This window comes from Gracilinanus agilis, chromosome 3 (genome assembly GCF_016433145.1).
Source record: "Gracilinanus agilis isolate LMUSP501 chromosome 3, AgileGrace, whole genome shotgun sequence".
NCBI lineage: Eukaryota > Metazoa > Chordata > Mammalia > Didelphimorphia > Didelphidae > Gracilinanus > Gracilinanus agilis.
The window spans coordinates 610,317,830-610,335,092 of NC_058132.1; the positions used below are offsets into that span (position 1 = coordinate 610,317,830).

Genomic DNA, 17,263 nt, shown 5'->3' on the forward strand with positions numbered 1-17,263 from the left:
CTCAATTAACTCTCTCCTTCTCTCCCTTCCTCCAATTAGAGAAGGCATCATTTGTCAAAAAGGTATATGCTTATATAAAATGATTTCTTGCTTATTTCTAATTATCAGTTCTTTCTCTAGAGGTGGACATACACAATTCATCCTTCAAACATTATCTATATTGTTGTATATAAAGTTATATTGGTTTTTATCATTTTTCATTCTTCTTAATTCATGTAATTCTTTTCATGTTTTTCCATAATTAGCCTGCTCATCATTTCTTATGGCACAAGAGTATTCCATCAAAATCATATGTCACAGCCTTTTTAGCCATTTCTCAATTGATGAGCATCCCTTCAGTTTCCAATTCTTTGCCATCACCAAGACATACTATAAATATTTTAGAACTTATAGGTACTTTTCCTTTTTTCCTGATCACCTTAGAAAATAAACCTAATGGTGATAGTTCTTTTATTCTTTGAGCATAATTTGATTGCTCTCCAAAATGTTGGATAATTTCACAGTTTCACAAATAGTGAAATCATTTTCCCATATCCCTTCTAGCATATGTCATTTGACCCTTTTATCATTGTAGTCAATCTAATAGGTGTGAGATGATATCTCAGAGTTGCTTTCATTTACATTTCTCTAATCAATGATGTTTTAGAGCATTTTTGTCATAGTTAAACATAATGTTGATTTATTCATCCAAAAACTTTAAAATCAAATCTTTAGACCATTTTTTCAATTGGAAATGGCTAATGTTCTTATATTTCTAACAAAAGGTCTCTGTATATTTTAGATATGAGACCTCTTTTCCAAGAAATTGTTTGTAATTTTTTACTGTACTTACCACTTTTCTTCTAATCATTGCTATGTTAGTAGTGTCCTCAAAATTATTCATTTTACATGTGGGACCTTATGTTCAAAGGGAAAGTGATGGGTGATGGAATGTCAATAGATGAAAATGGTGGAAATGGCATTTTTAGGTAGAAGGAAGATAATACGTAAGAATATAGAAGTAGAAAATTATATAGTATATACAGGAATGGAGACTATTCCAATTTGGCTTGGAAATCAAACAATTCAAATTCATTTTGTGTATAAGATTAAGAGGGAAATGATGAAACATAATACAGAAGTAAGTGTCTACCCCCAGAGGATTTTTAATTTCTTACTATGGAATTTTACTATCCTAGTATAGACAATGAGAAATTATTAAAGGCTTTGGGGTTAGGAAAGTGATCAGATCAGCACTTTGCTTTAGGAATATTATTCTTAAGAGTGTATGTAAGATGGATTGGAGAAGGACACACAGAGAGATATGATGGAACATCAATTAGAAGAATATTGCAGTAGCTCTAGCAAAGAGTAATGGAGGTTCTGAACTAAAGTGTTGGCACCAGGAATGGAAAGGAGAAACAAATGGGAGAAGCATTACAAAGGTAAAATCAATAGAATTTAGCTATTGATTCAATGTTTTCAGACAAAGGAGAAAAGATTCAAAGGAGTCTGGTAATTGAAAGGACAGTAACAAGATTTATAGGAAGAAGGAAGTTGGGAGAAAGGACAGTTCAAAGAAAGGGTTATGAGACCTAGAGCTAGTGAAGAAAGGTATAATGTGACAATATACAGGCAAGAGTTGAATACATAAAAGTGATGAAATCACCAAGGAAGAGAACAGAGAAGAATTGAGACCAGGGAAAGGAGAAGAACCAATTTATAGCATCTGATCTCTTTGAAATGTAAAAGAGGCTATGTGATTCAATATTTACTATTAGGACCAGCAACAGAATTGAAATTTCTCCATTGAAGTAAACAGGGATGCACAGACAAAACCAATTCAACACAGGTTCACTTTTCAGATATTGGATTCAAAGCTATAGTTTTAACTGTAAATCTCTTTGCCTTATTCATTCATATTCCAGAAATCAGAATCTCCTGATTTGGCATTATAATAAGTTTCTCTCACCTATGTCACAAAAAAGTATGCTATAATATTACCAAGCATATCAGAAGGAAACACCAGTGCAAAGACAAAGATCTCACATATGAATATCTGAATTAATACCAATAATGAGAATGAAAATGAAGGAAACTCACATGAGAATTACAAAATATATCTTTAGAGCTTTTAGAAGAGGCTTAGTGCCAGAGGCAGAATGCATTAGTTTCTCACACCATGCTAGTAATTTCCATTTCTCCTTGAATAAAACATAGTTATAAGAATTGCCCTTATAATACAAAGGTTTTCAAGTGCTCTGTTGGGCCCACTTCTTTTAACTTGCATAAGTTCACTGTCTGGGCACCAGACTGAGCTTGAAACAAAGTTAGACCAACCTATGCTTACCCCACTTGTTTGCATGTACCTAGGAAATCAATCAATCTATAAATATTTGTTGAGTATCTCCTGTGTCGTAGACACTGTTTTTAGATACTGAGTAAGCAGAGATGAGGAAGGTGTGTTTTGTTGTAGTTAGAAACTTTCATGGGGCTAATACACACTCAGTCTAGCTGGTGAGATAACATATACCTATAACACAAGCATTACCAATACAAGGCAGTAAATAGTAAGAACCTAATGAGAGTTAATCCTCACTCCCTAGGAATTTTGACTACAGTTCTAGATGGTGAAAAGAATTGTCACCAGCAAACAATTTCTAACCTGGCTCAATAACTTTCAATATAATTTTATATTCATTTCCAGATAATTATTCAGTCTTATTCCCATCCTTCATTACTTCATTATTGGAGAACTGATAAATGGATATAACCTTATAAATTAGAGCTTCTGGACATGTTTGTGTCATAGACCCTTTGGCCATCTGGTGAAGTCTGTACATCTCCAAAATGTAGTTTTAAATGTAGAGAACAAAATACCTAAGTTTACAAAGAAAATCAATTATACTGAAGTAGTTATTAAAACATTTTTAAAGTTTATAGACCCCAAATTAAGAACCCTGTATCTAATTCATCTTCATAAGTGTTGGCCCAACAAGTATAACTGGATATGTATAATATATGTTATAATATATAATGTTTTAAGACTTTCTAAAAATTATTTCATTTGAGCTTCACACTCCCAGGAAGAAAACATTCCTGATATTATTAATGTCAAATTGAATAGGGGAAAGGCAAAGTTTATTGAGAATAAGGTACTCCAGTTTCATAGCTAACAAGTATTGGAGGCAGGATTTCCTGAGTCCAAAATTTCATCCATTCTTCTATGTTGCCTTTTTATGTAGTAACTCCATATGCAAACTGCAATGACTTTTAAACACTTTTTTTTTCAGTGCAACTATCCTCTACTCAATATACTCAATTCTCTGCATTGCATCAATCTCATTACTTCACATTTTGTGTAGATTGCCATATATCAATTGATATGTTCCCCTGTTTCATTATTCTGAATTTATCATATATTCTGTCTCTATACTGAGTTATAAATTCCTTAAAGATATGGACTATCACTTGGTATCTCTCTTTCCCACACCACATTTTCTGAAAAGACTTACATAGCACTTTATAGACAATAGATGGTATATAATCCCTCTGACTGGAATCCCTGGCACATATGTAACCATTCTCTTTTTCTAGACTACATAAACCCCATATGCTTTAGATCAGTCTTGCTAACCTCAAAGTCTTTTGTGCCCTAATAAAATGCTAATAACACATTGACTCAATGAATAGTGCTTTTTGGTTCATCATCTAAGGTTGATCTCATTTTAACCCAAGCCCAGTAGTGTGAATTCATTCCAATTCTGTTATATAGTACCTAAGACATTTGGGAAGAAGAGAGAGAAAAAGGGGTTATTATGGAGTTCCTTCCCAAATGGGCATATGTTAACACTTATTAGGATTTATAAATTTATCTTTATGCGTACTCTATCCACTAACAGAGATTATAAACACTCTATGCCCCTGAATTAGTGATGACAAATTCAAACAGAACCAGAGACCAGCAACCTATACATTAAAGATCCTGGCATGCTATATATATATATATGTATATATATATATATATTCACTTAGAAAATTACATATTAACATTATGTATATTTTATTGTATAGGCAGCTAAGTGGCATAGTAGAGCACTGGCTTGGAATCAGGAAGACATATATTTTCATGAGTTTGAATCTATCCTTAGATACTTACTAGCTGTGTAACTCTTAGACAAGTCATTTACCCCCGTTTGCCCTAGTTCTTCTGTAAAATGAGCTGGATAAAGGAATGGCAAACTGCTCTAATATCTTTGCCAAGAAAACTCCAAAATGAGGTCACACAGAGTCAGACATAATGAATCTTATCTATGATTTATTGTCTTTTATTTGCTTTCTTTAATATTCCTCAATCACCTTTTCATCTGGTTCTAGTTGCAGTGGGCGTGAAGAGGCATTAATAACTAGTGTTTTGACACCTACAGCTAACTTTTTAGTGATAAACATTTCTTAATACATCTAGGCTTGTCTTCAAAGGATAGGCATATAGTTCATCACCTAAACCATATTTGAAGCCTTTCTGTCCATGTTAGACTTGCAAAAACTGAGCTCTTTTCTGGTATTATTTTCCAGAACTCAAACTTTCAAAGTTATGTCAACATCACATTGAGGCATTTGTTTATTTTAATGGAGGATTTAAACAACTTTCTCTCTGTGTCTCTGTGTCTCTGTGTCTCTCTGTCTCTCTGTCTCTCTGTCTCTCTGTCTCTCTCTCTCTCTCTCTCTCTCTCTATATATATATATATATATATATATATATATTTCAAATATATTCCTCCCATTTTCCACTCACATATACCTCTCCTGTAATAAATAATAAAAAAGAAAAGGAAAAAAGATAATTCAATAGAACCAAACAACATACCTCCTGAGTTTTACTGTATATGCAATTATTTGTACCACTTGTCTCCCATCTCTGCAAAGAAAGGAGGAAGATATATTTTTCATCTCTTCTCAAATCATTATAATTCTGATATTCAGTTTGGGGTTTTATTTTTCCATTTACATTGAAATAATTGTTGTAACCTATCATTTAAATTCTCCATCTTTAAATTCCCCTAAAAAAGACTATTTCCTATATAAGGATAGGATAACTGGGCCACACAATACTTCCTACTAACAAAAGATCAGAACAAATATTCCAATTTTACAAAACCCTTTTGATTTTGACCAGTCGTATCATATCAATAGTAATATAGCATAGAAAAATAGATGTAATTGATGAAGCCATCACTTAAAGGAAGCATCCTAGGGAATAAGATAAAGACATTTTTGAGGAAGTGGCTTGGAACAGGAACTCTGCACAATTTTGATTAAGGTCAACTGGACATATAATAATAGTCAAACATCTTTTGTGACCATTTATTCATCTTGGCAGAGGATAGAAGCTCGCCTTTTTTTATTGAAGCCTGTTAATAGTGTGAGCTTCACAGCCTTCTCTTCAAGTGATCTCACTTCTGGAAAAGATTATTACTTTATTACTTTTCCTTGTTTCTCAGAAAGTTGTAAAGCTATAGACTTTAGATAACAGCTTCATTCCATAAGAGTGACTTTGAAAGAGATGTAATCAAACAGATTAGAAAATAAGAAAGGAAGATGATAGAGAAGGATGACGGATAGCTGACATTTACATGAAATTTTATTAATCACAAAATGTTTTAAGTCCGTTGTCTCATTTAGCATACATTGAAAGTCAGAATGGTCCAGTTAGAAGAAACATGACCTTACATCCTAGGACCTAGGTTCAGATTCTGAATCTTTTATTCACATATATATGTGGTCTTAGACATAATCACAACCTTTTTTGGCCTCAATTTTCTTTTATTTAAAATAAAGGAGTAGGATTTAATAGCCTCTCTAGCGCCTTGTTGTCCAAAATTAAGATTTTATGAAAATTGTACCCTTTTATTTTGTATATCCATGACTTTTAACCCACTTTTAAAATATTACTCTAAAAAGAGTTATTTGGAAAATGTGAAATTTAAAATCTTATTTTAAAATATATAAGGGCCATAACAAACATCTCTGACTCACTTTTGTCACAGCCCAGACCCATCCTCATAGAGCATAATCACTTGCCATTTGGTACTTGGTAAACAACACCCCCAGGGAATGCTGAGGTTTCTGAAACTCCTCTATGCGTTGCCCCAATATCCCCTAGCTAAAGAGATCATGTGTTCCCTGGACATTCTCCTTATTCTGATTCTCTCACTCATTGAACCTAGCTCTTTTATCTACTCACTGCAGATGGGTGTCTAGGATACTTCCATCAGTTCTCAGGTGTGGAAGGATGTGTTTGGTCCTTTCATGCTATTCAGATCCAGCCTGAGGGATTCTCTTTAATGCATCAATACTAAAAATGTTTGGAAATGCTAATATTCCTTCTAATGAGCCTAAACATTTTCATTATAGTTATACCTTAATACTGAGTTGCAGGTCATTACCTTCATATATTGAAAGCAATTGAAATTTCTAGGTTTTAATACCTCTGCCATTTGCTTGATGACCCCACAAGGTTGTTGTGATTTTTTTCCTTTTTGCACAGTCTCATAGAATGTTAAAGCTAAATGGAATCTTAAAGTTCATCTAATCCAACCCCCTCATTTTATAGACAAACCTGAGACCTAGAGATTGTGACGAACTCAAGGCCACCAAGATTCTTTTTTCTTTTCTTTTTTTTAAGGTCACTAAGTTCCTAAAGACAATTCTTTTCCAGCTACAGTAAGAATTCAAGAATTCTAAAATATGTAGTACAGCATGATATGTGCCGGGGCAAAAACTTTGACTTATATTTAGATTACAATCATTTCAGAGGAAGTATCTTTAGACATTTAACTTAGTCTCTCCAAACCCCAATTCCCTTACCTGTAAAATGGGGATCATAATACTTTTCTGGACTATTTTAATAGGACTGCCAAAAGGATCAAATGAAATGATGCATCTAAAAGCATTCTGAGAAATGCAAAATGCTATACAAATGTAAAGCACTATCTTTATAATCAATTATCATTATCACCATTTTAAGTTCTCATCAAGTAGCATGTAGTTAACATTCACATGCAAACACTATACTAATTCCTTAACATTTAAATCAACTCTCTCTCTCTCCCTGAAACATTTCAAAGGAAATTTCCTTTAAAGGAAAAATGATCTATATTTCTCAAAGATTATTTTTGTGGTTATTCTCATATTTGAACTAATATAGCAGATTATTATTCTCTGAGGGCCAATTTCTTGAGTCCAAGATATAGATTAAAAATTTTTGCTTTTCATGTTATGAAAAAATATATGTTGCATAAATATGTAAATTAAATTTGGAGATCATACATTTATATTATAAGCAGAATAGTATGAAGAAAGTTCTTTAAAAGGAAATAATCATCCAGTACAATTGTTTTGGTCTGGTGAAGCTTAAAGACCTCTCTTCAGAATGTTTGAGGTGAACAAAAATAGACTACATATGATTAAAAAGGAAAGTGATGATACTGAAATGCACTTTTCGAGGGCCAAGCTAGGTGGCTCAGTAGATAGTGAGCCAGGTCTGTATATGGGACATACTGAATTTAAATCTAACCTCAGACACTTCCTAGCTGTGTGACCCTTGGTAAGTCATTTAGTCCCCATTACCTGGCCCTTATTGCTCTTATATCTTAGAACCAGTATAGCATTAATTAATTCAAAGTTAGAATGTAAGAGTTTTTTAAAAAGTTATTATATTTTCTTAAATTCATAAACCTGAGGTTAAGAACATATCCCTAAGGACTTGTATTCCTATATTTTCCTCTGGGTACTGCCTTATGATAGAACAGTTGAAATGCAGTTAATTGTTCTCAGGGACTATTCAATTCTTTAATAATCAAAATTCTTCATAACATTCTGAAGTATAAAAAAGTTATAAGACAAATAGTGAAAATTCTTGCAATGCCTCAAGAAAGGACTTTCTCCCTCCATTAGAACTAACTGATTTATCCAGTTGATCTCATACCTCATTGCCACAATTTACCAAACATACAGGCTACTTCACTGAAAATGTTTGAAGCTAGGTCAGTTAGTTCCTAAAACCTCTCAAATGAAGCATGAAAAAAGAATGTCAGATTTAGTCAGTGGCAATGCCATCTCACCCTGCGGCATTGATGGAAGTCCTGCTTCACCCCTCATTCAAGAAACCACCTTTTGAAATTCTTTCATTTTCTCATTCAACCTATAAATAACTTCTATTAGACACTATGGTTGTGGGGCAGATAGACTCCAGAATCCTGGAGTTTCCTATTTTTTGATTGGCAGGGAAGTCACTAAACATGTGTCAAGAACATAGTTGTCAATGATCTCAAGACAATAATGATTACCCTTTCCTTCAAGGTATTTTGTACCTTGGACCTTAGGCAGCTTGCCACATTCCATCTATCTCTCCCAAGGCATAGAAAACATAGGAAAAATATATAGATATATGGGGTAAACCACCCAGGAATGTCATTCCAGGTACAGTTTTGCCACAACTAAGCCTAATATGGTTCTTTTGTGTTCACTCTGCTATCAAGAAAATCTCTGTATCTACAGCATAAGGATGGGTTTGGAAACACTGGCCCAGAAATTCTAGCGATAATTACCTTTACTTACTTCAGGTACGTACGTAGTCTCTGTGTGGGGAAGAAGCTGATATACTCATTATAGCTGCTGCCACCTCCCTACTCCCACGGTTCAAAAAGCAGCTTCTCTTAAACTTTTCCCCTAGGTTTTTTTTTTAATTTAAACATTTATTAATATTCATTTTTAACATGGTTACATGATTCATGCTCCTACTTTCCCCTTCACCCCCCGCACTCCCCCCACCCATGGCCGACGCACATTTCCACTGGTTTTGTAGGTTTTTGTAATCCTTAGATTTGAAAGATTTTTTTTTAATTTCTAACCCAGATTTTCTCTGCCATAGTTTGCCATTCGTCTTTTCCGTGCTTTCTGACTGTAGAGAACACCTCCTCAGTATCATTATAATACCTGCTCATATACTTGAAGATGATCCAAGTTCTCCGTGTTCCTTTTAAGTCATAAAAAGGTTAAGCATTGCGTTTATTAGATTGGTGACAAGGCCATTGCTTTGCCAGTGACAACAGTAACAGAATTTAAAAATAAATGATAGTTGTTTCATCATTACTCTCACCTGGATCCACTCAGCTTGTCACATTAGTAAACATATTTGTGTAGTTACAACCCACCCCCTTTTGTCCTTCCCATTTCCACAGTTTTGTGGCCTTTTCAAGTACTTCTCTTTCAAGTTGGAGCTGTTCAAGTGTGTGCCACCTCTCTGCATAGATTTATATCTTTCTGTCTCTGTCTTTTTTCTGGTCTGTCAGCTCCTCCATGGTGAGTCTGTACTGTCTGAATCATCTACCCCTTCTAAAATTGTCAGTAGCAGGCTTAAAGACTGACATCGTCAGGAACCAGAGAAACTGTCATGAGTTTGACAAGAAGACAAACATTTAACCTACATTTTTTAAATGGTGCTTATTTTCATGAATTCTGACTCAAAAAAAATTTTTGTGAATACTTTCTAGAATAATCAAAAGTGGCAGGGGTGGGGAAGCTTTCTCCTAAAACTCAATCTGTTGAGAAATTGTCTCCTGAAACAATATAATTTTCTAAGTGTTGGAAATTTAAGACAAAGTAAACTGAATTTGTTGTTTTTAGATACTAGGGATATTGTGGCCATGCATCATGGTTCTTAAGCTGGAAAGAATTTCAGAAGCCATCGGATCCAGCATGCTCATTTTAAAAGTGAGGAAACTAAGGCCTAGGGAGGTTAGTGACTTAGCCAAGGCCACTGTAGTCTTTTCTGAAAATTAGTGTACAGTATAAATAAAACATGACTCATAATAGTATAATTTGTTTCTGATTTACAGTGGAAAACTTCCATTTATTTTTTAATGCTTTTCAGGGCCACATGATTGCTTCCTGTGACACTTGTGGTGTGACAAAAATATGGGACTTTCGAAAACTTCTACCAATGGTGTCTATTGACATAGGCCCAAGCCCGGGCAATGAAGTGGCCTTTGATTCATCAGGTAGGATCTTTTCTCTGCCTTTAATATGAAGTTTGAGATTTAAGGATTTGATTTTGAAGAATTTTTTATTCTAGTTCATATTCCAGTTATATTCCAGTTTCAGCCCCTCTAAATTCATATAATCTTTGTTGTATGACTATATATATATATATGTATATATATATACACATACAATGTGCATGTATGGAATCATTATATATCTATGCCTATATTTGTAATGATTATGTATCAATGTATATGTGAGAATGATATGAGATAGGATACTAAATAGAAGCCATGAATATTTACCACAATGTTTACTTATGATGCATAAAGAAAGATTTTTCCCCCAGTTTCTAGAAAAAACATTTGTGGTTCTTGCTGTTCAAGTCCATGTTTTTTTTTCTACTGGGCCTATTTGATTTTTTGGCTTTTTTTAAAAGAGTTACGTATATCCCAAAGACTTGCTTTTCCTAAGGGTCTCCTTCACCCCATCACAGGACACAAACATCAACAACTCAGATTTCAGAGTCAGATATGGAATGGATGGAATGGGATTGGAATCCTCACTGGGCCACAGGCCTTGAACCTAGAGGCTTTGCAGTCCCTGAGAAGTGATGGGCAGACCTCTCTTCCTGTGACTTCTCACCATGGGCTTGGCTTTGAGAACCAATCTCCATCCTTATAATGAGATTTTCTAAGGTGTGCAAAGGTCCTTTGGTCTAACTCTAGTTGAAAGGCCAGGATTTAAATGCTTTCTACTGTTTATCATATTTTTATTAAAATATAATTTCTTGTCCTGAAATCCATTTGAAATTTCAATTTTTACCACTTTATGTACTTAAAGCAAGTTAGTTACTTTTGACACTTTGTAAATATTAATTAGTTTTATGGGTGTGTCTTAATTGTTTACATCATTAGAGCTTTTGTGTCACTAACTTCTGACATCTATTTTTCATTCATTTAATAATGATAATGTTTTATAGTCCAAATTATCTTTTTTCAATAGAATTTCTGGAATATATTAATGATGAAGATTATATAGCACTTGATATAATACACTCTAATGCTAATGTAACTGCACACTAATGTGATTATAAATACTGGATCAGCATTACAATGACTTAATATTTAGTAACACTTTTTTGACAAAAAATTTTGTTGCAGATAATATAGAATGCAAGGTCCCTATACCATGAGACATTTCTTCTAAATATCATTGTTTTCATGGGTAGTTTATAAAAGATGTATAAATAAAGTAGATCAGAGGAGGGAAGCAAAATCCCCTTTGAAAAGAAAAAGTTAAAGACATGGTATGGACAGATCGGGAGACACAAGTAGACCCATGGTTAAAATTAATCACTTTCTCCCATCAGTATTTGTTCCTCTTGATACTTCAATGCAACAAGTATGGGTATAAGTTACACCTGATATAAGAACCACCTGATATGACTTTCCTTTGTAGAAGCATTTTTATTTCTTTATAAATATCTTCCATATTTAACAAAGAATTTGACTTTTGAATGCAACAAACAAATAATTTATATACTCATTAGTGAACAGTCTTAGAAAGTGAGATACAGATTGTGATCATTTTACCAGTTTGAAGAAGATGATTAGTTTCTTTAAAAAACTGATGATGCCCACTGAATTAAAGGGATGTATATGTCTATGCATGTAAATATATTAGTACTTATATGTATAGAAAGAGGGCATAATGAATAACATATAGACTTAAATTATCTATTATTACATGCTACATAACATTTACAGTCAGTAGCTCCTATTCATCTTTGCCCTTTATACATGTCATAAATATACCTAAAAATTGCCTCAGTTTTAATAGTTACATGCTTTTGAGTTCATCTCTTTTTCATTACTTTTATTTGTTGTCATGTTATGGAATTTTAATGTGAAGATATTCAGAACTTTAAGAAAAAAGTTTATTTGCCAATTTCTAAATTTTTCTCATTGAAAAGAATAATGTTATGTAGATACTGGGCCAACTGAAACACTCCCTCTCTCCTTGATTAATCTATATTCTGTAATTCATTTACAATATTCAGAATATGCAGCCAGGAACTGAATAACTAGAGTTGAAGAAGATGAAAGAAATTCTATTATCTATATTACATATATTGAAATCCTGCATCATCTACATTTACCTTTTTTAATTCTGCTTGAAAGTATTTGCATAGATTGATCCCCAGATCTAGAATTCACTTTCTCCTCATCTCTACCACTTAGGATCCCTATTTATATCTTTCTTTCAATGATTACCATATGTGCCTTCTCCAATACAAGTATTTCCTGATTCCCTTAGTTGTTAGAGATCATTCCTTCTAGTTCACATTATCATGCATATACTTACTTGTCTGTGTTTATTTGTCCTGCCAGTAGTCTATAAGCTCTCTGAGGTCAGGGATTATTTTTCATTTTGTCTTTGTACACCTCGGTTCACAACCTAAGTGTTATCTTCAATTTTTCACTGTCTGTCATTGCCCATGTCTGGCCAATTGTCAAGTCTTGACAATTTTTACCTCCATTTATGTCACAACCACACTATGTCAGGCTCTGTTCACCTCTGATCTGTTCTATTGATAAAGTCTTCTAATTATTTTCTTTGTATTTAATCTCCACCCCCTGTACTCCATTCTTCAAATGGCTGTCAAATTGTAATTTCTGGAGACCTGGTCCAAATGTGTCATTCCCTTGCACAGGCAAATCCAATAGCTCCCTATTGCCTATAGAACAACTATAAACTTGTTTGATATTTAAGGTACTTCATATTTTCTCTCAGACCTGTTTTTTTCATGTTGATTATATTTTTATGTTTATTTTTAAAATGTTATTAAATTTAAATAATTTAATTTAATTTATTTTGTTTTGTTCCAGCCAAACTCTCATACTTTATTTCCACTAATATAATTGGACATCTCACATTTCCCACCTCCGTGCTTTTGTGCAAACTATTTTTCATATCTTTAATCATGTTCTCCATCATCACTAATGCCATTTAAAACCCCTTCCTTCCTTTGAGGTGCCACTCAAGGGACCACTTCATCACTGTATATTTATTTTGTGCAAATATAACATATTTACAACATGAAAACCTATTGTATATCCTATTAGAATGTAGGCTCCTTGATCTTTTCCACAAATAACTAATGTGGGAAAATGTTTTACATGATTTCTTACCATCTCATGGATGAAAATGGTAGGAGGGATTAAAGTAGGAATGTGGGAAGAAGGGAGAGAATTTGACATTCAAAACTTTAAAAAATGAATGCTAAAACTTGTTTTTACATGTAAATGTGGAAAATATATATTATTTTTTAAAATAATAGAGATTCCTTTAGGGTAGGGGCTCTCTTGTTTTTGTATTTGTATTCCTAGCACCTAACACAGTACCTATCTCATAACAGATACTTTTAAAAAATATTTGCTGATTGGATTGGATTGCATTAAATTAGATTAGATTGGATTTGTAGAATAAAACTCATGACTAGGATATAATTCTGGAAAGGTACATCAAAGAGAGCAAAGAAGAGAGAGGCTGTTAAAACTGTATATTAATTAGGTATATTCATATGAAGAAAGGAACCAGAAAGGGAAAGCGTGGCGATAAGCATTTGGGTAAAGATTGCTGGCCAGAGAAAGCAAAGTCATATTGTTATTGAAATAGATTATAGAACATCTGGACAGAAAGATGAAATAGTTGAAGTGCCTGGAAAATAGTCAGTCTTGCTATAACACAACATATGTTTTCCTAAAATCACTGTACTATACAAAATTGCACAATAACAAACACAGGACTTACAGGGAAAATGGAGTTAAGAACATAGCACCCAAGAACTTTAATAGTGAAACATAAAAAAAAGATAGGAACTTAATAAAAGTGGCAGCAACTTTTTATATACATTAAGTTATTAAGCAATATACAAATATTATAATAAATAATGAGGGTACCTGCAATCTTGGGCTATTGCTCAGGTTGACCTGGGTTCCAATAAGACTAGGTTGGCAAATTCAAGGGCTTAGAATGAGAGGGCAGCCTTGCTGGACCACAGCTCAATTTGGTATATATATGTGTGTATACATCCATAAATACATCCATATCTGCATACAAATATATACATATATCTATTATACACATTCATATGTATATGCATGCAAGGGTATATGTATTTGTATGTGTATTTATGTTGCATGTATATATACATATTATATATATATATGCATATATTCCTTATATACTTTGCCAGTCCAGTTCCGTTGGAACATGGTATCGACAGCCCAAGTAGCCTAGTCCAGTACACACATACTCACACAGAGTATATATACCCAAATTGAAATAGACATTATATATATATGCATATATAAAAATACGTATTCATTAACTATCCAAATTAAATGAATCCTTGAGCATATGTCTATATGTGCATCTATATATGTGATAGTTTGCTATATTTTTACTGTTTTTCATGAAATCACATATAAGCAAAAATGAAATTTTTGTCATACTCAAATCGTTCCCCAATATTTCAATCACATTGGAACAAATTTATGTTTTCAAAATAGGTGTGATAGCAAAATTGAATATAGGTCACAAATTTGATGTAGGATCATCTTGTATTTAAGGGAAATTTCAATTATTTAGGTGTCTGCTGGAATTATCTATTTATCTGCTAACAAGGTCTTTATTTACCTTAATAATAATTTAAACCAACAAAAGGTAGAAGAACCAATCAATGGAGGGAATTATTATTCTTAAGAACAAAGTAAAGTTACTGTTTGAGATGTAAATCATAGAAACTTGTTGGGAAAATATCCATTCCAGCTTTAAGTTAAGATAGAAGAGAGGGGGGAAAAGCCTTGTATGATAAGCACTGTAAATTTTGGGGAAAAAATACAAATTTTAAGGAGTTAAGGAAGAAATATAGAATTATGATGTCTATAAAATTCTATCTGGAAGACTCGCTTCTTCGTCTTTTTCTCCTGGATTTCTTGCTTCGTTCAGGACTCTGATCAAACTTCAGTTTCTGTAGGAGACTTTAATCACCCTTTCCATACATTAGCTCCCCCCCATCCAATTCCTTCCATATTATATTACCTTCCATTTATACAATTTATCTTTGTTATATACAATTATTTGCCTGTTTCTCTTCCATTAGTCTCTGAGCTCCTCAAGGGACAGAACCTTGCATCTCTCTGTACCCCATCACTTAATAGTGACTGGAACTTAGGAGGTGTTTAATATATTCATGCTGACTGACTCTTAAGTCTCTTCCAACTCTAATCTTCTATTATTGTGTTTCAACTCTTGCTCATTTCCAATGTTTACTACTGACTTCCCAAGGCAGTAGACATCCTTCTCCTTGACTTCTTTATGTAAAACTTAATCACATTTACCCTGCCCTTATTATTCTTCTACCTTGAAACAATTACTTGCAATGATTTCAAGACAAAAGGTAATGGAATAAGAACAATTTGTAACATTTGTATTAATATATGGAGATGAACTTGGTACTTTTTTTTCTAATGAGATATTTTATCAAAACTGTTTGGAGATCACTAAGCTAGATCATTAGGAGACAGCTACATGGCTCAGCGAATACAGTGCTGGACCTAGAATTAGGAAGACATGAGTTCATATCGAACCTCAGACACTTTTGAGCTGTGTGACCTTGGGCAATTCACTTCACTTATGACTTCATGGCAAAAAAGGATCTCTTGGAAAGGAAAATGACAGAGCATTCCAGTATCCTTGCCAAGAAAATCACATAAATAGTTATGTTCCATGGGGGTCATGAAGATTCAGACATGACTGAATAACCGAACAAAAGCTAAGTTCTTTAGTTTTAAAACTGTCCTTCCTAACTTGTAGCACCACTCTTCCAAACTCCCAGGTTCAACCCTTTGTTCATTTGAATTGACCTTCTCCATTGTCTCCATATGTAATAAGTTATCACATGTAAATTTTTCTTCATTTATATATTTTCATTTTTTGACTATAGCCTCAAGGATCCTTTGTTTATAATTATTCCATTAGTTCACAAATAAATTTAAAATGTTGCTAAATTTGGCATGGAAACTAGATTGACTTCCTTTAACTAGTAGTGAGAGTACTGAATGGTAGGGAAGTAGGATAATAAAATGGAAATTTGTTTAAAACAGGAAAGGAGCAAAATTAAGAACAAATTATTTTGCTATTTAGGATGGAAAATAAGTAACAAAAGAAAAAAACAAGTTTAACATAGTGAGAAGAAATTACAAGATCACATTTCTCTACTGTGCATTTTTGTAGGAACATTTTTTTCAAAGAGAATTAGAATAAATAATTCCAAATTATGAAAGTAGTTGGAACAAAACCAGAAAGTCTGAATAACCCAGAAATACACAAATTGAATATGAATATACTATTTTAATGGTCAGGTCTATTTTCCAAGAGCAAAACAATTGGAGCATTTTATAATATAGCTGTAGAGTTTTGTCATCTCTAGGATTAATGCAACAACAATAGTGAAACCAACACTTTTGAGTCTCATTTCTGAGATTGCATCAAATAGAAAATATACATTGAGTCATTCCAACCAGATAGTACGAAGAAGTTGAAATAAAACTGGTCTACAGGACATAATGGTGTTAATCATGTCTTTCCTGCTTACTTGATCTGGAGCAACCAGGGCCCCAATTTTCTCATCCAAGAATGGATACCTTTAAAATCAAATTTAAAATCTATTCCTTCCAACGTTAAAATTCTATCATATTTCTTTTATGGAGTTTTCCATAAATATTTGCATATATTGATTGAATCTACGTTTATGCAAAATGAATATGAACACATAAATATGCCTCAAAATATTTGATTCAGCCCCCTACAACTTTATTATAATTTGTAAAGGAGATTTTGGTGACTTAGCTGTGGTAGAAGAGAAAAAGAAACAATCTAGCTCTGCTTTGGTGACATATTGACCATGTGACTTCAGGCATGTCAATTAAGTTTTTTTTTTAATTAGACATTTATTAATATTCATTTTTAACCTGTTTACATACTTTATGCCCCTACTTTCCCCTTCCCCCCGCCCCCGCTCGCCCCCCACCAATGGCCAACGCACATTTCTGCTGGTTATAACATGTGTCCTTGTTCAGGGTCTATTTCCCATTCATGTCCGCCTCAGCCCATACATTCAAGCAAGTGTTTATCTTATATGTTTCCTCTCCTGCAGTCCTTCCTCTGAATG

The 17,263-nt window shown here is 33.3% G+C and overlaps 1 protein-coding gene across 1 annotated transcript in view; it reads left to right on the top strand.

The window, feature by feature from the left end:
* Positions 1–17,263, top strand: part of SPAG16 (sperm associated antigen 16) — a 1,250,545-nt gene that overhangs the window by 904,507 nt on the left and 328,775 nt on the right. Inside the window, exon 15 of the mRNA XM_044667518.1 lies at positions 9,914–10,040. Coding sequence (XP_044523453.1) covers positions 9,914–10,040 — 127 coding nt within the window. The remainder of the gene's footprint in view (positions 1–9,913; positions 10,041–17,263) is intronic.